The sequence below is a fragment of the Dysidea avara genome, chromosome 6 (assembly GCF_963678975.1).
Source record: "Dysidea avara chromosome 6, odDysAvar1.4, whole genome shotgun sequence".
Taxonomy (NCBI): Eukaryota; Metazoa; Porifera; class Demospongiae; order Dictyoceratida; family Dysideidae; genus Dysidea; species Dysidea avara.
In genome coordinates, this window is record NC_089277.1 from 38,565,136 (window position 1) to 38,590,079 (window position 24,944).

Consider the following 24,944-nt stretch of genomic DNA (forward strand, 5'->3'; position numbering starts at 1 on the left):
ATATAATTTTACACAATTCAGAGTTTGGTTATCTGAACATTAGGTGGTCCCCACTAGCACTGTAGCTGCATGTATATATACATAATTATAACTCCCAAAACTTTAATTTTTGAGCTACTCTAATAGAACAATCACCTTGGCATACCTATTATATAAAGCTGTCTGCCTGAATTCTTCATGATGCTGCTAACATAATAATAATAGATGAACAGTTGAAAATTCAAACAAGTGTGATAGATATTAAACGACAATATGTAATTTTAAAACAACAATATGAAATGTAAAAAAAATATTACAATGCTTATAATTGTTTTTTTTTTTTTTTTGTTTGTAAAACTAGAAATGCATGATAAAATAAAGTTAAAAGCACACCATATTTTATTAAAATAATATTCTAGATAAAAATAATTATGAATGATTTTCATTAGTTCAGCAGTTAGTGATAGGCATTATTTAGGAGGTAATGGTAGAGCGTTAGGTGCAGGAGCCTGTGCTGGTTTAGGTGCTGGTGGTTTAAATGATGGAGGTTGTGACACTTCAGGTCCCCCACCTCCAATAGCATCGTAAAGACATTCTTCTACAGGAGCTTCTTCGTAAATATCATCCGGCTCTTGTGGTGGGGGCTGCTGTAACCTGCTTAGTGAGCTTTGAAGTGGATTAGCAGGTGCTGCCATGGGCGGTTTCTTGCCTCTGCTGGGTGGAAGGCTTGGGGGTGCTTCGGGTTTCTCTACTTTTTGTAGTCTAACATAGGCCTTAGCAGACTCAATGGCTTGATCAGTGTCTTCATACAAGTCATCATTCTCAGAATATCCAGGATTAGTGATGACACCAGGGGTACTCACATCAACATATTCTTCACCTCCGACATCCTGGCTAGCTAACACTGATGGGGATATACCTGACTGTAATGTACTACCCGGAGAATTGGGAACATCAATATATAACTCTTGTGTTGGATTAGCTGCTGTAGTATCAGGGCCCACACCATCATATGTATCGTCCATTGTTAGTGGTCTCTTTAGTGTATCATCACCCGACATCTCTGTGTACAACTCATCAGCTGTTGGTTCCTGTGGAGCTGTTTTAGTAGAAGCTGCTGTTGCCTTTCCAGCAGATGATTTATTGTCAAACTTTGTCTCCTTTTCTGGTTTGAATACAGCATATCTGCTAGCCATCTCAGTTGCTTGCTCATAGTCAGCAGGGGGTGGGACCTCTGGGTAATACTTGCCAGATCTGTGCTTATTCCAGGTGAATAAGAACAATATAGCACACAATAGTACCAATAGGAGTAATACTATACATACTACGATCACAATTATAATAGTTCCTATACCAGCATCAAATGTGTCTGTCTCATCTTCTGGTTCATCCATAATACAGTCAGTACGTCCAGGACCAGTGCATCCTCTTCTTCCACACGAATCATCACACAGCTCACAATTACCTGTCACTGTACTACCATAATATTGTAATGTAGACACAGAGGAGCACTCCAGTCTACACATGCCATTAAACATGAATGTTTGGTTGCGGCAGCTAAGACAGTCACTAGGAGTAGGTCCATTACATCCATCAATGACAGAACAAAGATCATTACACCGCTCACACAAGTTAGTACTGTTGTCAAGGTAGAAAATATTGTTAGAAGAAACATCACAATTACTCAAGCACTGTATGGAGATGGAGTCATTTGACCTCATTCCAACAAAACGACACCGGTCACATCGGAAGGGACCATTACCACTACACCCATCCTCACACAGTGGATCACAAGGTAGACAGGAGGTACCACTGATGTAATAGTTACTGGGACACTGCTCAATACACATTGGCAGCCCAGTGATGTTACTGGTGATACTAAAGTTGGCACATCTTCGACACTCGGTGGGTAATGGCCCTGTACAGCCTGCAGACATGTCACACAGAGGGTGACACATTTGACAAGTGTTATTGTTGTTAGCCAAATAAGTGCCCTGGGGGCATTCTGCAATACACTCTGACTGATAACGAACAAATCTACACTCAGCACATTGCGTCGGCTCTGGTCCAGAACAGTTGGTATTAGGGGCACACATGTCACTACAATCAAGACAGAATGTAGTGTTCTCAATATCACTGTGGTTCTGATACTGTCCAGCTAAACATGACCCCACACACTGTCTATTAACATTAGCAAACTCTATACACTGTGCTGTACACTGTACAGCAGTACCATTGGTCTGTACTATGAATGAGGTTGATGAACATTGTCTACAATCACTGTCAGTAGGACCAGCACATGTATCACATACACTATCACAATCTCCACATGTTACAGGGTTACTGTTAGGAACAACAAACTGGTCGGTTCTACATGGACTAGAAAATGTGTACATGCCCGTGGACTCTACTATAGCCCCAGTGTTTGCGATCAGTCTAATAGGACCAATAATATCATTAGCTTCAGTTAGTATACCAGCTGTAATAGTACCGTAAGTGTTATTAACTGTGAAGCTCATAGCATTAATCCCGGCAACTAGCACTTCAACTATCATAGTACCCGATCCCAGTAGGTTAGTGCCAGTAATTGTGATTAACTCTTCATTATCACCTTCTGTTGGTGTAAAGTTAGCAATAATACCTCGCTGGTTGAAACTCCAGACAAAGTTGGTCATCAGTAGACCACCATCACTTGATGTTATCGACACGGTGTCATTATATGCATCACCATGTGCAGGATCACCCACAACACCTGTGATCATAGTGTCATTGCTTGATGTTACAGTAACAGTAACACCACCAATAGTGACTTGTGGTGTACCAGTTGATCCTGATAACAACCTCTGTCCCATGATTGAAATTACTGTACCATACTGACCACTCTGAGGGGTAATAGTGTCAATGACTCCCCTCTGTACGTAGGTCCAGCCGTCAACACGCCTCACACGAGCGCCTGTATTAGACCTCAGTAAAATATCACCTGTAATACTGCTATTATTACTGGAGGGGTTTTCCCTTGCGGTCACCCTAACACATGTTGTATTGCTGCTGACGGTGTCAATATTTGCAGTAACTCCAGCTAACTGGACATAGTCTAGTGATGTACCACCTCCAAACAAGTCTTGTCCTTTGATCTCAGTTATTGTTTCATTCTGACCTTGTGATGGAGTGACAGAGAAAATTATCCCTTCTTGTAAATAGGTAAAGTTTGTAGTATGTGTCAGTATAGCTCCAGATTCTGCAGTGATCACAACAGGACCACCAAATGATTCCAGTATAGCTGGTCGACCAGCTCTCAATTGGATAAAACTAGTATTGTAATTCAGAATAGTAGCACTAACTCCAGCAAGTGTAACACTAGTTAGTCTATCACCACTGGGATACAGTGACCTACCAGTGATGTTTATGAAGGTTCCATCTTGTCCAGTCATTGGACTGATATCCATGATATTTCCTGGTGCGGCATAACTGAAGCCATCGCTGGCAAACACCTCAGCTCCAGACTGAAGTCGTATGAAGACAGAACCTGGTGAAGGGTCTGAAATAGGGTTAGTCCCTGCTACCACTTGGATTAAAGTGTTAGAAGACACCTCTATCTCAGATGCTGCTACCCCATCAAGGTATACTGCTTCTACCCCATCAGCTCCAGCCAGTAGATCAGTCCCTAGGATGGTTACAATGGTGCCTTCTGTTCCCATTCTTGGATCAACATTGGTGATGACAGCTGGAGTGACATAAGACCATGCCCCAGGCTCTGTCACCATCGCTCCTGTGCTAGTACGATAGTTCACATCACCCATTGGAGCACCAGTATTAGAATAACCAGCCTGTACCACAATCATGTTATCAGTATAATTGATAATGCTTCTCACTGGTATACCATTAAGCCAGACAGCTGTGATATTTGTTGCACCAGCTAATAGCCCCACCCCTTGAAGTGTAACTATGGTACCGTTCTGCCCTTGGCTTGGTGATACGGACATGACATCAACACGTACATAAGTAAAGTTCAGTATACCACTGGTGTTAACACTGAATCCAAGACTGTTTCGAACATATATTGGTCCAATAACAGCTTCACTAGAAGAATTAACAAATTGTGTAATATTACACACGATCTGTGTATCATTATAGCTGATAATATAAGTGCTGATGTTAGCTAACAATACTTGTGTGATATTCACCATACTAGGAGATTGGCCATTCAGGAACCCTGTTCCATATATGGTAACAATACTACCAAAATAGCCTGCGGCATTGTTGGATACTGTAGTAACAGTGATGGGAGGAAGGTAGGTCCATGATTGTGGAATAGTTAGTCGTATTCCTCCTGTGAAATACACAACGACATCGGACAAGTTGGCACCATCAGAAGCACCAGCTATAACCACTATGCTATTAACACCAGTTTCATTGACATTAGCTACCACACCTGCCAGTGTCACATTACTAACATTATAGTCTGTGAGTAGAGATGTACCCAGTGTTATAGTGACCAGTGATCCCGTCTGTCCTCGCTGTGGACTGACCTGAGAACTGTCCAAAACTGGCAAATATCTCCATCCACTCAGTGACCCTATTAATACATCATCACCTTGCACCGTAATATCACCAAGAACATTGTTACCAAATCCAGCTACAACTGTTACACTATTAGTTGTGTTAGATACATTTACCATTGTGGCCATTACTCCAGCGAGGGCAACAGTATTTATGTTAGGTGGTAGTAAGTTGAATGTGATAGTAACCATGGTCCCATTCTGGCCGGCAGGTGGTGACACACTTACTATAGTGTAGTTTACAGTGATGAACGACACTAGGGGGTCACTGGTGATAACAGCACCATCCATAGCTCTGATCTCAACTTGTTGTAAGTCAGCACTGCTAAAGCCAAATGATGTTTGTGCTACAATAACCGACTCATTGGCATAAAGCACCCGTTGAACCATTACACCACCAATTCGTACATCAGATGTAGCATTATCCACTGGCAGGTCCACTCCAAATATAGTAATGTTGTCCCCTGCCATTACTGACATGTTAGATGGCTGCACACTGGTAATAACTGGTATAGAAATATATCTCCAACTGTTCTCTGATTCTATGTATGCTCCCGATTGCGATGTCACGCGTACCGTCATGTTACTATTAATGTCACTAGTGGTGGGTTCACCAGCCCTAGCGATAATGTAGTCATAATTGTAATCTTCTACCATCGCTGTGATGTTACTGATTGTCACTGACATGAGACTGCTGTTTGGTTGTACGAGGTTTATTCCACTGATATTGAACCGAGTAGCATTATATCCACTGGTAGGAGTGATTGATTGTATCTGTGCTGGATAGTAACTCACGTTAGTGGTGTTAAGCATACTGTAAATTCTTGCTGCAGTGTTCAATACTATAACAACATTACCTGTGACATTACTAGCACTGTATCCAGCCTCTACTAACACCGACATATTGTCATGTTCAATAATCCGATTAGCTGGGACTCCAGCTAGCCACACTGCTTGCACGTACGTTTGATTACTGCGTCCCAAGAAATTATATCCACTAATATTAACAGTAATTCCTTGTTGTATTACAGTAGGATATACAGTGGAGATGTTACCTAGTTCTTCAATAGTGAACACGTTATCTTCAGTTACTAAAGCTCCAGAAATAGTTTCTACTGATAAGCTAAGTGGATCTGTTGAATAGTTTCCACGAGGTACTGTCACTTCAACATAATCTGGTGATGGTTCAGAGATGATATTAGCAAGGTAATCTCCCAATGTTACCATGGTGACGTTGTCTATACTGTTACTCATGACATTATCAAGTCGTATCATCAACGTGCTACCTACCGCACCAATTATAGGGAATGCACTACTAACTATGATACGAGGTGTATATGTCCAATTCACAGTAGACTCAACATATGCTCCAGTCTCCAGTTCAATTCTAACAGGTCCAGTGAGATTAGCTGACGCATTAGCAGCTCGTACTAGTATGCTAGTTGATGACTCATCTATGATGGCATACACCTCCACACCAGCCAGTTGAACAGACCTCACACTCAGACCACCTTGTAACAAGTAGCTCCCAGTAATGTTGACATGTGTTCCAAATTGTCCCATAACTGGAGACACTGTTGATATTACAACAGGTACAACAGCAGTCCAGGATCGTAACAGTATCACCATGGCTCCAGTGTTAGATAATAATACTACATCACCTACTGCAGACATGCTATTGTCACCATTGCTTGTCACTACCAGTATCACTGATGTGTTGCTGCTGTTCGTTACCATGGTATCCAAGCCAGCTAAGGTTGCAGTAACAATGTAGTCACCACCCCCTAGTAACCCACTACCTGTTACCATGACAACAGTACCTTGTTGTCCGCTAGCAGGGGACACATCATTAATCACACCCTCTGCAATGTAGGTGAACCCGTTAACCAGTCTGGCCACCGATCCATCTGAATTCTCGACAGAAATATCAACCACATAACTCACCGATCTTTGTGCTCTAGGGATGGATATGGTGGCAGCTGAAGATGTTTGGTTTAACACCGTTGCTGGAATATTATCAACAAGTACAGAATATCCGTTTGTAGTGTCAAACGTAGCAGGAAAATTTATGGTCACCCTTGTGCCGTGTTGACCAATGCTCGGAGTGATGTTTAGTTGATGTGGTGTGCTGTAGGTAAAAGCAAACCCTCGTGAAATGGAACCATCACTAGCCGTTATTAGCACCTCTGTAGATGTAGTACTATTGGCTGAAGGAGGTCCAGCAATGACAGCAATAGTTGATACAGTATCAACCACAATCCTATCAACAGGGGCACCAGCTAGGTAGACACTGACCAGAGAAGTGTTAGCAATATAGAGGTCTTCTCCAGTGATCAACACTCCAACACCTTCTACACCTGATGATGGAGTTATAGCTGTGACAATGCCTGGAGCAACATAGGTGAAGTTGAATGTAGTATTAGAAGTGACTATTGGTCCAGTATCAATATATATTACTATATTGCCACTGATAGTTGAATTGAACTGGCCAGCTCTTACTCTCACTGTATTAGGGCTGTTTGTGTTGAATTCAATAGAATCAAGAGGTACATCAATGCCAGCAATTGTAACACGAGTTATCTCATTACCAAATGCTAGAAGATTGATTCCAGTGATATTAACATATGTTCCTTCCCTGCCAGTACGAGGTGAAAACCCTGTAATCACTCCTGCTTCATTGATGGTAAAGGTGACAGTAGGTGGGGCAGTAACCATAGCTCCTGTGTCAGCTACTATCAGTATTTCACCAAGAACAGTTCCTGGTCTTTGTGTGATGTCTTCACTAATACGTACCACAATCGAAGTGTCAGAGAAGTTCATCACATTTGTTGCTACACCATCAAGGTAGACTGAAGCCACACTAGTGCCTCCCCCCAACAGTCCCCGCCCAGTTATGTTGGCAATAGTTCCAATCTGCCCCACAGTAGGGTTGATGGCTATAACAACACCTTGGACTAGGAAACGCCATGTTAACGGGCTGGAGGAGACCATAGCAAAAGTGTCAGATATAATGGTGACATTAACTGGTTCTATATTGCGGTTTCCACGTCCTGTAACTCTAACAAAGATTGATGCATCAGTAGCATTAAGGACATCCATTGACTGTGATCCAAACGTGATCTCTGTCACTGCTGTACCATAGCCAAGGAGGTTTACTCCTGTGATGTTCACTGTAATGGGAAAAGAAATATCATAATATAATACTTAATATGACATACGTAATGGTTGAAATGTCAGTTATGCAAAACACTTTGTAAGTGTAGTTTGAAAAAAGATTAATTACAGTGAAACCTCTATAATCTGACGATCATTGGGATAAGAAGTGTGTCAAATTAGCAAGGATGTCAGACTATGGAGGTAGTATTGCATAGAAAAAGTATTTTTAGTATACAAAATAATGTCACATTATAGAGGTATTCTGGATTACAGAGGTGTTAGTGTAAAGGTATCCTAGTAAGCCTCACTACTCTAATAGAACAATCAGTTGGTACTGTAACTGAAGTTCTGCTGTAGAATTTCACAGCACACACACACACACACACACACACACACACACACACACACACACACACACACACACACACACACACACACACGCATGCACACACAACACAAATGCATTCCACACACACATGTACTTCACTACGTACACACATGCATGCAAGCACACAGACACACGTGCAAACGTACACACTACACACAGACACACGCACTCCACCATATATGTACACACACATGCACTCCACTACGTACTCACATACACAGGCACCCCATTAAGTACATACATACATGCATGCACACTACACACACACACACACACAGACGCATGCACGTACACACACACTACAACTACACATACCATAAGTTCCTTGTTGTCCTTCAGGTGGTACAAATCCATTGATCATTCCAGGTGTGCGGTACTCAAATCTTGCAGCTAGCTCCACAATAGCTCCAGAATCAGATGTTAGCTGTATATCAACTAGGCCCACACTTGATCTGTCACCATCAATAACTGGAGCATCAAACTGCACAACACTGTCATTAGCAAAAACAACATTTGCTCTTGTTCCATTAACCAGCAATTGATCTAAAGCCATACCATATCCAAATAGGTTTGTCCCATTCAGTGCCACCCTGGTACCAATCTGTCCAAAGGATGGATCCACAGTATCTATCCTACCAGTAACATTGTACGTCCACAATATTGTCTCACTAGTTAAGTTGAACACCAGTCCTAACTCTGTTGTTACTATGGCTACCTGTCCAGTGAACGCTACATTAATCGGCTCTATTAAGGTGACATTAACGCAAGTGGTGACATTGGTGCAGTTTAGGAATGAGGCGTTAACACAGCATGGCATCTCACAAGTTGACAAACATGTTGAGTTGATGGAAATATTCAAGTTTCGTCCACATTGTAAGAAACATGTCTGATTAAGTGTACCATCAGGACTGCACTGGGAATAGCATACTGATATATTTTGGCCAGTACAGTTAGTTAAGCACATCTCAGTGATGAAAGTGGCATTACTAAAACTAGTTGAGCAGTTGATACCAGCACAGTTACTGGTAATATTATCGAAAAGCACACACATCTCCGATTGGGTACAGTTTTCTGTCATGTTCATACTAAACAATGAAGGTGGCCTGCCAGCTCTGACCACAATCCAAAGTCTATTCATATCATCTTGATCCTCAATGGTAGCATTAACCCCAGCCAGCATCACATAAGTTGACGTGATATCTTGAAACAGTTCCACACCTGTAATGTTCACCCTTGTACCATATTGTCCCATAGTTTGACTGGTAGAACTGACGGTAGCAATACTAATGTTTACTTGTGATCTGATTATAGCCCCAGTGTTGGCCACTACTTCTATACTATTAATACCAGTAAGCCCAGCTGGTAAGGTTACGTTGATACATGTTAGGCTCTCTATGATAAATGATGTGGCACTAAATTGTGTAGCACGGATTCCACCAACTGTAACACTAGCAGTCTCATTGCTGTCTCCCAAAGGACTGTCCCCACACACCAGAATGGTGGTGTTAGCTGCGGCTGCACTAGGAATGATTCTGGTGATGTTACCATCAGCTAACTGTTCCCATGAGTTGGGGTTTAAAAAAGTTGGTGCATCGTACAACACTCCAGCTAAGATTTCTGTGTGGTTAACAGCTACAGAGCCCATCCTGGGAGTACCGGACATAGCCCTACAGATTATTGTAGTAGAGTTAACACTCTCTACCATGGCTTCAATACCAGCTAATAACACTTGTGGGTCACGACTAGATGCCACTAAATTCTCACCACTGATCACTACACGTGTACCTTCCTGTCCTCTTGATGGTGTTACCATGGTAATATTGCCTGGGGCAGTGTAGTCCCAAGTTGGATTAGCAATGATAAAGGTGGAATAATTAGTCACTATTGTTATGTTAGCATTTGGTATGGCAACTTGACTTGGTCCTATCCTCACATCTAGAATGAAGGAATTCTGTGTCAATATTTCAGCTTGTACCCCACCGATGAAGACACTGTTTATCATACTATTATCACCGTTCGTTGGGGGTAATAATCCTGTAAACCTTGCCACTGTGTCAGTCTGACCACTGCTCGGTACTAGACTTGAAAATGAGATTGCTACAAGTATAGAAAATTTAGCACATCAATTTATGCATTTTGTGTGTGTGTGTGTGTGTGTGTGTGTGTGTGTGTGTGTGTGTGTGTGTGTGTGTGTGCGCATATAAATGTACAGTGTGTTTGTATAGTATACATTAGAATACAAATATACAATCTCCGAATCACGGACAAAATAACTCAGATTTTTTCCCAACAGATCTGGCATTTTTGTATAAAAGAGGAAAACCCTTCATTACCTTCATTACAACAGAAAGAGCCAACGTTTCCTGGTACCAAAATGTCTGAATATGATACGATACTCTAATTGAAGGCACAGGAGGTACAACACCCACACGTGAGCGCATATGTTTTGTACAGGGAAGCTATGTCGTGGGGTTATCAATGGAAAATATGTGCCAATCGAACTCTTTTCTTACATTTAATTTAATGGTGCAGTCTACCCCATTCAATCCTAGTGGTTCAGTTTCGATATACACAGCCTATTGGAGGAACCGTCACGTGAAAAGTGAAGTATCCATTGTGCTTCACTGTTGGCTACGTTAAACCCGTTACACAGCAGTACGAATCAAGAACTGTTCGAAAAGCAGCTCTGCAATCAAAATAGCCACTATGAAAAATGCGGACGATTTCTGTTACGAAGGGAAGCCATCATGTGCTACCGCCAAATCGACACCTTTCACTGTCAGCAAAGATGAATGGGACACAAAGGAGGACACTGGTAAGTCCATGAAGAATGCATTGTATGTACTGTGGTATGCCAAAAGGCACCTTGCGGGCCGAAGTGACGTAGAACTGTGAAAAAATCAAGCCTGTAGCCTTAGCCGTTATCGAGTTATGCTTGTCTGAAGGCATCAGTCAGTCACTAGAAAATTCTGTTAAATTACTTTTTAAAAACTTCCATAGCAACTTGTTGAAAGCGTTTTGGGTCAATCTGAAAGCTTGTTTGGGCTTAGTTTTACCTACCAATACTGCCTCATTGTCATCTGGGAAAATTGAAGTTGATTTTGGGCGATGTTATTTTGTGGGTAATGCCTACTCCTTGTGGTCCCTACTATACAGTTACTATTGTACTGTATGATTCTAATTATTGATTCAGGAAAGTAGAGTGTTTCCATTTTGGTATTTTTGTGCTTATGAATATTCTCATTTTGTGTATGCATGTTCCCTTGATGGAACTTTCAAAACTGCCAGCTTACACACCAGCAGAAAAGGCAAATACAATGAAGTGATGTGAACAGGCTGGCTATCACTTCTATGAGAATCTAGGATGCTAGAGAAGTTAACGTGATCTGTACACTACTGTACTGTGAAGTACTTTGTAGACTTTTGATTAAATTAACAACTGTGTATTATAAAGATATTACCGCCCTTAATTATACAGTATTATAAAAACCTTGCTTTTCTCTTTTCATTGGATCTAGAATACCATCTAGTAAGCATTTCAGTGTTTGATAGGCCACAATCTTTCCCTACATTGTTGCAGTACAACTTCTCATTGCTGTTCATTGCTGTTTTTATGTATTCTCTTTGCTATAATACTATAGTATATTAAAAATTATAAATTTAAAAATAAAGTAGGAATCCAAGCGATAAAAAGTAGTGAAACAAGAGAAGAACGATGGTAGCTATTACAGCATAGCTTGGTGGGAAATCCCTACTTTGGCATGATATAACCATTATTTGGTGTTCAATGTCAAAGTAGGAATTTCCCACTGAGCTATGCTGTAATAGCTACCATTGTTCTTCTCTTGTTTCACTACTTTTTATCACTTGGATCTTTATTTTTAAATTTATATACTAGTTTGTTTAGTTTTTTGCTAAAGCATACAGCTAGCTATAAACATGTGACTGTTCTATTAGGGTGACTGCTGTGTTAGAGTATCTCGAGTCAGCCTGCAAAGATGTGCGCTTGCTCAAAAAGGGTCGATTGATTATAGAGTATCTTGAGTCAGCCTTCCAAATTGAAGGTGTGTGGTCACTGAAATACAGCTAGTGCAAAAGGGGTATGTCATCGTGGTTTCAATCGATAGATTGATAATGCGTAGAATGAAGAATGTGCGTGATCTTGTGATCTGTCATGAAGCGATCTAGTACCAGTAACTCCATACAGTACCCTTCGTCATAGATTATATCAGTAAGGAATATAATCTATTCCTCCATACAGTAGCGTAGTCTAAGTGCCTTAAATAATCTTGTAGTATTATTCCGTAAAGGTGATTTTTGTCTTGTAAGATATCTCTAGGATGATTTTTAAAGGCGAAATTTTGGGCGGCACGCGAAAATTTCACCTGGATTCCTACTTAAACGGTATGACCGTACCGTTTGACAAGTACACAGAAAAATTTGGAATTTTCAACTAGAGTAGGGACCATAGCACATTGATAAAAAGTACTGAAACAAGTTGGAGTAGTGCACGATATTAAATCACAGTAAAACAATAAGAAGTATTATATCCCTACTGTGCTCATGATAAATGCACAGTAGGGATATAACACTTCATATTGTTTTACTGTGATTTAATATCGTGCACTACTCCAACTTGTTTCAGTACTTTTTATCGATGTGCTATGGTCCCTACTCTAGTTGAAAATTACAAATTTTTCTGTGTACTTGTTTGATAACTTTTTTTTGTAAATAATTACTATGACTGGTGAATGCATGCATACAGCATCTGAAATGGCGCCGTGCGCCCCAATTATCGTCTGAAAAGTGAAGTATCCATTACGCTTCGTTGTCAGCCATGTTCAACCTGTTACGCAGCTTTTCGAATCAAGAACTGTTCGAAAAGCACCTCTGCAATCCACGCATACTGAAAGAAATGGTGCCGCATGCCCCGGGTCATATCAATAATTGTAACCGAATCTGTGAAAAAGGGACATAATCACACAAGCCTAAATTTACAGTACAAAGCATTGAATATATTGGGTGAAATACTTGCGTATTTTTAAAACCCCTCTTTCTTAGTAAAGGAAGGGACTAACAATAAACACCTGGATATGATCTTATTCACCTGTTCAAGAGGAGTTGGAAAATCTTTGTTTCATTGTAGTAGACCCAAGGATACGTAAGTTATGGACGTTTGTTTGCATCTTGTCGAAGCAATCGTATGTGATTGATTTTTCTTCACAAATTTCACCTTTGTATGCAGTGAAGAAGGGCAAGTAAAGGAAAAACTTACCCAGTAATCGATTCCCCTGTTCATGGCGAACACGATGGTGAAACGTTTAGCTCCGTACCTCAATCCATTGGTAAGTTACTACCATTTTTGTAAGCACCTGTAATATACTTTCCCTATACTTGCTGTACATATCGATTTTCTGTTGTTGCTATTTTGTAGGGCTGTAACTCCAAACGTTATTGGCATATGAGGCTGAAACTTTACCAGTGGGTACACTTGGCTAAGTAGATTATAAATATATAATAAACAGGAATTCAAAAAATATGCGATTATGTCCTGTTTTCGCAGATCCGGTCACAATTATCGTCTGAAAAGTGAAGTATCCAGTATGCTTTGTTGTCGGCTATGTTCAACCCGTTACACAGCAGTATGAATCAAAAACTGTTTGAAAAGCGTCTCTGCTATCAAAATAACCACTATGACCAAGAGTTCATAATATATATATACCTAAATATATATATTATGAACTCTTGCTATGACAAATACTGACAATTTCCATTATGAAGGGAAGCCATCACGTGCTATCGCCAAATTGACACTTTTCGCTGTCAGCAAAGATGAATGGGACACAAAGGAGGACACTGGTAAGTCCACGAAGAGTGCATTGTATATACTGCAGTATGTGAAAAGGCACCTGTCGGGCCAAAGCGATGTCGAACAGTGAAAAAATCAAGCCCGTAGCCTTAGCCGTTATCAAGTTACGCTTGTCTGAAGGCATCAGTCAGTCAGTTACTCAGTTACTAGAAAATTCCGTTAAATAAATTATTTTAAAATTCCATAGCAACTTGTTGAAAGCATTTCAGGTCAATCTGAAAGCTTGTTTGGGCTTAGTTTTACCTAACCAATACTGCCTCATCGTCATCAGGGGAAATTGAGGCTGTTTTTTAGGTGATATTATTTCATGGGCCACGCCTACTCCTTTGTGGTCCCTACTATACAGTTACTATCGTACTGTATAATTTTGACGAAAAAACATACTAGCTATGATATACCACTGTGTTTTACATAGCTTGCTTGTCTTTCTTCCTCAGTTCCCCTTCCCCTTATATGATGAGTCTATTGCACTCCACTTTACTTCTCGCTCTTCCAAACTTTCAAAATTGCTTATCATACAACTACATGTCATGCAACATGCAAAGCAAATTTTTCATTGTCCGATACGTAAACTTTTGGCAAACGTGATGCTTGTATGGACTACACTAAATAATAGAATGGGACTTTTAATATTTGTTGCATAAACTTTCAGAAATGTGACACAATGTGACACTTATACTGTAGTTGAATCAGCTACTGCCAGTGTACGGCACTCGTCCCAATTAATCATGTGAGACTGACAGACTATATTTTTTATGCTGATATCATTTTACAGTTCAGAAAAGCTCTGCAATGGCAGGATACTGTATCAGATTTTAGGAAGATTCAACTAACACTTATAGCAGAAGATAGCCTGTTGTTGTGATTGGCTATCATTATTGTTTAAGCCAGACAGACTTACTTGTTTCTTGCCCACAAAATTTTGTACTTGTATGCGAGCAGGAGGTCATTGTTCATTATGAAAAGTGACATGAAATGGAGGCAACTTTAATTTATTACCGAATATCAATATAATACATAGCAAAGCTGTACAAAGGGACTTCAGGAAGTGGACAGACACCACTCTATTTCTCTGTTTGAGGATTGTCAGATAATACACAAGATGGTCCACTAAGGCTAATGACAAAGGTTCTAGCTAGTATAATAGTATTCATCAAAATAGCTAAATTTCACAGGTAGGAGTCTCAAGTATATCTTACCTACAGCTGCTGTACTAGAATGTCAGCGTGTATGTATACAAGTTAATGCAGCTGGTTCATACCATGTCATGCTGCATCACCAGCTGACATGCGCAGCAGGACGGCTGGTGTGAACTGTGTATCCATGGTAATAGCCACGAGCAGGCAGCACTGTGCGCAGCTGGTAGGCTGATGGAAGAAGATACAAGAGTATTATAAAGAGTTATTTTAATTGTTCATGGACAGTTTGTGAACAATACTTGTAGCATGTTTGTAGTTTGTACACGAAGGAGGAAGCAACTTAACGTAGCAGCTGACTGAAACAAGGTGGGAACTGCAGTTTGTGTTTACCCTCTACTTGGCTCTGCTTGGCAATTCATGTAATACAATGTTGGAAGTGCCACAGCCTACAAACAAGACTTGTCCACTGTTTATAGAGAGGAATAAAGGAATCCTAAACTACCAAGGGAAATAGCAAGAATAAGATGGGCAAGATTTTTAAGTAAAAAGGCTTTGGCTAAAAAGAAATTTAAAACCATGGTTGCAGTGTCCACCATAAGAAACAGATAGATCCTACAGGACAGAGGCACAAGGTGAGAAAATGACATGTTAAAAATATTATCAATCAACACTTTGGCTATATATTAATGGCCAGACTATCACCATTTGTGTTAACTAAAACTTCACACATCTTCACACCAGTAAACAGTAAACAACAAGATTCATAACATACCTGTAACCAGGAAGTGTGATGTGTATTAACCTGTGTCAGTGTCACCCTATACCACCCATGACATACCAGTTACACTAGTGCAGCTACCTCATTTTATACAACAAATTTCTAAGTTAAATCATTCTCATCAATATCAGCTCTACTAGATGATGCTATACAACATAATGGGTGAACCTTAGCTTGACTGTCCGTATTCATTACGTAAAGTTTTGGGAATGGTTGTATGGGTGGGTGGGTCGGACGTACGGTTGAACAAACACTACTATAGGGTGGCTCCTAATAATTGCTATCATATACAAATTCTTCTCACCTGTAATCATAGGGTTATGTCATCATGGTACAGTAAATTAATATATTACAGACTATTTAATTAGATAATAGTACACCACCTGGTCCCCACCATAAGACCACATCCAAGGTGTAGTGAACATGATGGCCTTACCCAACAGCTAATAAAATAATTCCCGAGGCATATACTGTATTTACTTGGTTAAACACTGCACCTTCAATAGTAGCCGTACTTGAGTAGTGTCACAAAAATAAGTGCTTTAACATTGTTTTTGTGCATCAAGTGGTGGTCAAATTTGAATACTTGCCACATAGATTTTTTGAACTAAGACAATAAACACCATGACCTTTAACCAGTAAGTATAGTATGTATCCCTAGTGTATGTATCCCTAGTGTATGTATCCCTAGTGTATGTATCCCTAGTGTATGTATCCCTAGTGTATGTATCCCTAGTGTATGTATCCCTAGTGTATGTATCCCTAGTGTATGTATCCCTAGTGTATGTATCCCTAGTGTATGTATCCCTAGTGTATGTATCCCTAGTGTATGTATCCCTAGTGTATGTATCCCTAGTGTACGTACATTTATACGAAATGAAGTCCAGTTCAAGCCATTGCTTCTGACACAGAATATTTACTAGTTATCCAATCAAAGAAATGTTAAGAGTACATAATAAGAAACTATTAAGGGTAATACTTTTCCTCCTTACACACTTGCATCAAAGAAATATTACATTTTCCACCCACACAATTAGTATAGAAAAAGGAAGGACACATAACCAGTGTACAGTGTAAAGTCCATTACAAAATTCCCTTAGCAAGTTGGAATTCTTATCAATAAATGTTGCCAAGTGACATCACCAAAACCTGTTGAAATATGATACCTTGGGACCAACCAATAGAGTGTCCTGATTACCAAAGTGTTATATATATGGTCAGTAAGGGATACTTTTGGGGAATGAAGTGTTAACAGGTTCCAGCGTAAGCACATGCAAGAGAACAGATCCTTGATGGCATGTCTGTTACATTACTTTCACTTCACTTTATGCAGCTTTGGGTAATGCTAGGATGCCAAAAGATACACAGACATTGCCATTTGACAAATCTATATGCAACAGCTAAAAATTTAATACAAACACACCAATTTGTATTCCATCTAAAATATTCCCAATAATTATTTCTACTACCAGATATTTTCCATGAAGAAAATTGTTGATGAATTCATTTCTCTTCTGCAAATGTTTTGAAAATTATTTCCCCTACAAAAATACGGAGCAGTTCTGTAGCGACAAAGAATACTACATTACAGAAGTAGCTGTACTAGCTGTTGGGACCAAAACCGTTGTCCTTGTTATGAGCATAGCTCTCTGTTAAGAGAGGTTCCAAAAGTTCAGCATGACGGGAAATTTGCCTAACAATCTGCTATGTATTTCAATAATGGCTGCATGGTAAATCCACCAAATCGTGATCCGCCAACCTCCTTTACATGTTGATTTATCAAACTTGCAGCAACAAGAAAATTTTGATGTGTTTGGCATGTTTTTTGGAGATGATAACACTCAGTCATAGTCCCAGCCATTTAAGAACTGCAAGTCGACAACTCCATTTACTACAGAACGTGTCACCTGCTCAACACTTGCAAATATAGGAACTTTTCAGTCACCGTACAAATTGATTTCTTTGTTATTCTTACTGTCTAGTGCTTTTATTCCAAACCTACTGTACTCTGCTACCCATTCCTTAATAAAACTGAACAATAAAAAAAATATTTGGAAATGGTGTGAGCTGAGACAGTCACATACAGGTAATGGTGTATGCTTCATTAGGGTCTGAAAATGCTGTAGCTTTGTTAGCCATATGTAAATATTGTGTGTATATTGGACTGACTACATAGTTGGAAGTGTTCACTATGACTTAGCGAATCCACCATGGTGTAGTATTAGGTCTGCATTTACTAGTATTAGGCATTCCAGTATCCAAGATTTTTTAATAAAAAAATTCTCCGTATATTCCCCAATAGAACCCTGGCACAAAATGACAACTCGTGTTTAACTTGGGATTGCTCCGTCGTCTAAGCTCCAATGAGGATGAAAATCGCTGTGGGGTTTGTCCACACGCTGATCATCATGAAAATCTTAGTTTTATCGTGCGCGTTACATATAAGTACGTTTTGTGTTGTTTTGTAATCTTTTCAAGCCTTGTAATATATGTAGAATACTTTAAAACTTTAAAAAACATACTGTCGGGTGGAAGGTAGTCACTGGTGCTTACTTTAAAGTGCGTAGTTACTTCACTCGGGTTAGCGATTTTCCGCTCCAGAGCAATTTTCTAATGGCTGAGTCATCAGCTCAAAAGTATGAACCACTTCAAAGTCGGCATAACAATGCCATAATTGAACCACAACTCCACCTTAGGTATTGTTGCATCATTGTGGCACCTCCACTTTAGTTGTTTACCTTTATAAGTTAACTTGATGTTTTTACCAACTTGAGATAGCCACTTGCCTATATGGGTATACACCATTGTATTGAGAAGTGTGCAATAGCGGTGAAGCATATTTGCTCACCACAAAGTATACAAAGATTGCTGAGATCCAATAAGACCTGAAGTTACTCTCATTACATGTACAACCTTGCAGCTAGAAGCAACTGCAGTTTCAAGATAGTCCAGATTGCTAGATGGCTTCCTGATTCAATTGTGCCATTTTTCCCTTTAAAATGTATGGGGAGCCCTGGAGAAAAAATGTACCTTTTTTCAGTTTTTAAGCACTGTGCATGCCAAAGTAGCTAATTCCAACCCAACAAACTATATATTTCTGAGATCGGTAATCAATACTCTATCTATTGAACATATAAAAAGCCCGTTTTTCCAAAATTTAAAAATCGGGCTGGAATGCCTACTAGTATATACAAAGTACGAAGGTGTTTCAAATGGGGAAACAACAACAATGCGGTTTACATCTTTTACACTGTAAACAAAACTGGCAACACACGTCTTATTGGCTTCAGAAATGATCAACAAAAAGATACGATGTATTTATTTTCTATGAACAGTCAAACAAGAAAATTACTAGGGACAGTTTATACAGTATCTACATCTCAAAATTAAGGAGAAAAGACTACAATTTTCTAAGCCATGTGTGAAATTCCAGCTACAAATGTCTGTGCTAGCGTAAGATTATATCAGATGTGATACCTTGATGGTAAAATTTGGTAAAAGTATTTGCTTTCAACACGCTGTATTTGTTCGATGATGACAATGTACTTTTGGACTTGCATGTTTTATGTAACTTAATTTGGTGAATTGACGATACTAGTCACTAAACCTCCAAAAAACATCATCAATATTATTTTCATAACTTGTGTGCTTTTGATAGCAGTTGTTGAAACAGGTTTTGACAAACCAAGTGTGACTTCGTCGATACTACTTAAGTACACCTTGCTGGTAAATCAGTGCGGTTCCATGCATGAGTTTGATACTTTCTTAGAGTTGCATGTTCCTGGTGACCAGCTGTTTACAGTTAATATTGCACTTACCAGGTGAGACGGACATATAGTATGTGCAAACAGGTGTGTCATATGGACTAAACTGGAACTCTTACACTCGATTAGTGGGCGTGGCTCCACACAAGCTTGCAGAACTCAACAGACATGAATTCACGTGCGACCATTGATAAATAGGTGAGACTCTACATACAGACAGCAATTGATCCTGATAAGTGGACATGATCCACAAAACAAATTGGGCTTCAGCAGGACATGGATATTCTTTAAAGCGGGTCAGATCTGAATCCAGTTGGGCCGGTTCAATCATGAAAGCAACTAGATGCATGTAGTGACTGAATCCATAATTCAGCACAAAAATGATTGTGCATTGCAGCATGCACACTTTGTCCTTACACCACTCTCATGTGCACTGCCAAATAATAGCTGTTATATATATATGGTATATGAGTGATACACGAGCAATAAAAGTGTAAAAAATCCTGATCCATAAAAATTTTTTGTACTATGAAAATTTGCACATATACACCAGTAGTCTTGTGCCCAGCCGGGCTCACGCTACTGTGCAAACACCGTCTGGTGACAATGCTCGAGTTTCTTGGGCCCAAAAGTGCGATCCAGCCAAATATTGGCTGGCCAATCAGAATTGATGAGTTGTACAATCGCATGGAAGTAGACGAAAAAGCAGACTATTTAAAGCCGTATATTAGAAGTTACTCTCCTAGGTTAGCTAGTCAAGACGTTTGTTGTCAAAATTTTTTTTCCCGGTCTCACCTTATGAATCGTGACTCGACGTGTCACCAGAAATAAAACACTATCCTCTACTAATACGATAGCTAAATGAAGAGATCGCATCTAGTAAATGCCCTGTGTTTAGTTTTACTTTATTCCTAGCCATTTTCGAATGGTATTTCAGTGTTTTAAAACGATTATGCAACTCCTCGATTCTGATTGGCCAGCCAATATTTTGGCTGGATCACACTTTCAGGTCCAAGAAATTTGAGCATTGTCACCAGACGGTGTTTGCGCATTAATGTGAACCCGGCTCGGCACGAGACTAATGCACTAGCTAGTATGAAGCTAACTAACATTAGTGTACAGTCCCTGGAGTCATTGGAGACATTATGCACCTATCACTTGTAACCCCCACCATGGGCTAACCGGGGATTATAGGAGCAAAATATCCCCCTGGGTGTGGGACGTTCACAACTGTAGTAATTTTATCTTACCAAACGGCAACAGTCTCGTGTTAGTTTACAGGTAGTGAGAGTACTCCAACAGGGGGACTGCTAGTGTGGCATTGAATTGTCAAATCCCAGCCCTGCCTGTACTGGGGAAATAGTTTCTTAACATTCATAGGGTGCATCATACCAGAATATGAGTGAAACACTGGAAATGCAGACATTTGACGGTACACAACTTACCCATTCTGAGGTCCACGGTGGTCATCACATTGTTACAGGGTGGGTTGCGCGTAGCCACTAATTCCACGGAAACAGAACCAGTTTCAAGTACTTGATCTAGAGTAAACTGCAAATGCGTATCATTACTGGAAAACGGAGGTGTACTCGTGACCGCGTCTCCAACTATGACAGAGTTGACTTCTTCCAGATCACTGCCATTAATCGTAAACTCCACCCCAACTGTACCAGAAGGAGGATTAATGCTATCTGCTTGCGGGCAATTCTGTTGTCCATTAGTTCTCGAGGCTAACAAGAGTAGAAACCAACAAATCACTGGTGGGGACAAAGAAGCCATTTTTGTTCCGCGAAAAAAAATCTCTCACGTGCGACAGTTTGAGCCACGTGCGTAAAAACGTGACGGCTGATATATAAGACACCCAACTGATTGGAATGGTTTAGTTAGTAAGGAGTTACGTGGTTGTGTTCATATCGCAGCGATGGCGGTAGAAAGCAAGCACGCTACTACTGTTAACTCTACCATGGACCAACAGATGGAACTACTGTCTCTCTCATACATGGAGAAAGACCGAGAAGGCAAGTAACATTGTCCGTATGCTTGATATGACATCTATTTGTTTGCTAGCAGCGTTTTGTCACTTCGAAACGAGCCACCCTAGTATGGCATCGGGGTTGAAAGCCATAAATTGTGATAGCAGTTTAGTAATAGCTAAGTGTTAGAAGGAAACAGGAAGTAAAATAGGAAACAATAGCTCGTAGCCTATAAATTAGCCGGATCTTAGCGAAAACTTACAAGCAACAAACAATTTTAGAAAGAATAACTTGCAAGCTTCTGGAGAGCGTTACAAAATGCGAAGAAATTGTAAGAAATGGCCAAATATTTTGTGTTTATATTTTGGTGGTTGTTTATTGTTTGGTTGTGTTAATAGCTTTTGTGTACAAATATTTATCACAGATATGCAAGGTCACTTGCTGTGTGTGATGTAACCACTTAACCTCATTTTTGTGTTGATATATCCCTATGATGTTCCCTTGGGTGATCCATCACTAATTCTGTTTTGTTTTGTCACATTTACAGGTGCTGGCGAGCAAAATGGCACTACAGATGCCAAAAAGCAGTCATCTTCTTCACAGACAGATGAGGTATCATCAGAGCACAGGCGTCTTATGGGTCACTCCTCCTCTGGCAACCTGTTCCCACCCCATGGAGGAATGAAGAAGTCATTTTCTGGCTCATCTGTTGGCAGTAATAGTCAGAAGCAACAGCAGTCACGACCAGCTCGTAAACCTGCCGCTGATCGCTTTGATGAAGTACGTGAGAGGCGTCTGCAGTTAGAGCAGCAACGTCGTGCTGCATTAGAGAAGCAAATCAACGAAAAGGAGAAACGCCGCCAGAGAGCCCAGGAAGTCAAGAAGAAGGTGCCACCTGTTAGGTCTCAACCAGGGAAGACTTCTGGCAAGCAGGCTACTACTCCAGCAATTGTTGTAGAACCTGTCACTATGGAGCATCTGAAAGTTGTTAAAACTAAGCCCCCTCCACTGGTCATTTCTACAGGGGCTGCTAGTTCAGGTCCCTCTTTATGCAGTCCAAGAGGCACTTTTTCAATCAGCAGTGCACGACCAAAGAGCCCTACAAGCCCTAGAAGCCCTGTGGTACCTAAAAGCCCCACCACTCCTAAGACTCCTGTCACTCCAAAGACTCCTGTCACTCCAAAGACACCAACTACTCCTAAAGCTCCCAAGAGTCCTACTGATTTCAAGACTGGCCCAACATCTGTTCCACAAAAGAAACTTTCTCCATCTAAAAGGAAATCACCACCCAGTGGTTTTAAGTTCAGACGTATATCTCCTCCGGGGAAGAGGCCATCTCCTCCGGGGAAAAGGCTGTCTCCTCCGGGAAAGAAAGTGTCTCCAGTGTTAAAGAAGCCAAACAAGCAGATGATGTCCATGGTCAGGAAGGAAATAGCTGAGAAGAAGAAACGATTGTCATTAACTCCACCAATTGTGGAAGTGATCGAGCCTCCAGAGTCCCCTGTTGCTGCTGCTCCACAAACTGGTAGCTCTACTCAACTGAGTGACTCAGTAGGATCTTGTTCATCACTTAGCATCTACTACAAGCCTCGTAACAAACCAAAGAAAGATGACATCTTCTTGACCAGTTCTGATACAGATGAACCATCCACTGAGCAACAACAACGTCGATTCACCTTGCAAGAGATACAACAACAGCATGATGAAGAACGGAAGAGCAGTCACCCTAACATGAAATTCCATCCTGTTGAATATAGTGAACCTCGTGAGCCCTACAAACCAATCACTACATACGAACATGAGAAACGCAAGAATAAGAAACTAGCCCCAAAGATCAGTGCCGTAGCTAATTTGATATCATCGAGGCCCGATGGGAAGGATTGTCCGGGACTGCCCAATAACCCAACTTCTTCTGCTCCAGTGTCTCGTATTGGTACACCTTCAACATCACCAAGAAGCTCTCCTAGACGTAACCAGGTGAGTGGAACTTGTTATTCAATCAATGAATATCGTGTTTGTGTACTAGTACAGGATAATGATGGAAAATGTTTTAAGGTGTAAAGTGGCTTGCAATCAACTGCTTTAGTACATGTTTACAATTAGTACATGTTTACAAGTACAAATATTAATTTCAATTTGGTGTATGCTAATTAATTTATGTGGTTTCCACTGTTATTAAGTACCGTAGTAATTCACAAATAAACATAATCTGCATGCATATTTTGCATTGTTGTGTATTTATAATTTTATTTATTTTATGTAGTCTGTTGCTGTGATGAAAACCCCTGAACACAAGTCATCTCCATTGGTACACCAAGCCAGTGTTGATACAAGTGTGTTAAAAGTGTTAATGTGTGTGTATTATACAAATACCTGGTGTAAAACAGTAGAGAATTTGCACATCCCAATAGGGGCAGTATGTCTGGCTCACCATGTAAAGTGTGCACTTGTAACCTGACCAACTCCTTTATTAATAGTCAGTAAATTGAAACAAGAATGGAAACCGTTCAGTGGTCTATTAATATGTTAATTGATATTGTTAAAGTGGTGTAGATGTGATTTTGTATGTGTTCTATAGTGACCTCATCTATGGCTACACTTGATGAAGAAGTCACATCTCAAACTTCATTCATTGCTGACATTAAGGCTCCAGCCCCGACCCAGATGGGTACTAGACGTCGCACCATGTCAGGAAGCTCTGACAAAGATTTTGAGAAAATTAAGAAGATAGTGGCATCTCACAATGATGAATGCAGCGATGGAGAAGACACTGATGCCAGCGAGTTTCCCCCATCAAATTTTGAGCTGCGTCCTCAAGAGGCTTGTCTCTATGCCATCTACAATAGTGACAGCACGTCAGAATCAGATATGTTTCTCATGAGTCTTAATGACGAGCAAATTCTCCAAATTGAAATAATTTCCACATTGCCTCAAGCAATGGAACAATTGCTATACATTTTGCCAAAAGTTCAGCAATATCTGGATAAAGGAGCAACAGCATTCAAAGCATTATCTGCCGTTGATTCAGACGAAAGTCGCAGCTGTTTCATAATATATCCTACAATTTCCCCATCCAGTTCTGTAAGTAATCGTTCATCAATTTCCAGTATTGACTTCTGAGCTCAGGTCACTCAACAGAAGTATAATTGACTATTTATCAGTGTAAATGATTTTTAAAATTGTTGCTATGTAATTAATTTTACTTGTAATGTATGAGATTCCCTTCAAGTTAAAACAGAACAGTTGTCTATATTGTATACAGTTGTAGTTGCAGGTTTTAACATGTAACAAATGGATTGTGTTATGACAATTCGTGTGTGTAGGTGTGATTGTGCGTGC

At 40.2% G+C, this 24,944-nt stretch overlaps 2 protein-coding genes across 3 annotated transcripts; one reads left to right on the forward strand and one right to left on the reverse strand.

Annotated features, from left to right (window-relative positions):
• Positions 1–212: 212 nt before the first annotated feature.
• On the reverse strand, positions 213–21,436 carry LOC136257558 (mucin-19-like). Its single transcript, XM_066050784.1, has 3 exons — positions 21,078–21,436; positions 8,398–10,179; positions 213–7,708 (listed from the first exon to the last, which is right to left on the reverse strand). The coding sequence occupies exons 1-3, from the start codon at positions 21,409–21,411 to the stop codon at positions 450–452; spliced, it is 9,375 nt and encodes a 3,124-aa protein (XP_065906856.1). The 5' UTR covers positions 21,412–21,436; the 3' UTR covers positions 213–449.
• On the forward strand, positions 21,433–24,915 carry LOC136257561 (neurofilament heavy polypeptide-like). Of its 2 annotated transcripts, none has more exons than XM_066050790.1 (4): positions 21,433–21,650; positions 22,153–23,582; positions 23,869–23,938; positions 24,184–24,915. In XM_066050790.1, the coding sequence occupies exons 1-4, from the start codon at positions 21,554–21,556 to the stop codon at positions 24,723–24,725; spliced, it is 2,139 nt and encodes a 712-aa protein (XP_065906862.1). In that variant the 5' UTR covers positions 21,433–21,553; the 3' UTR covers positions 24,726–24,915. The 2 variants fall into 2 exon arrangements, with proteins under 2 accessions (XP_065906862.1, XP_065906863.1); XM_066050791.1 differs by lacking the exon at positions 21,433–21,650 and adding an exon at positions 21,692–21,936.
• The last annotated feature ends 29 nt before the right edge of the window (positions 24,916–24,944 follow it).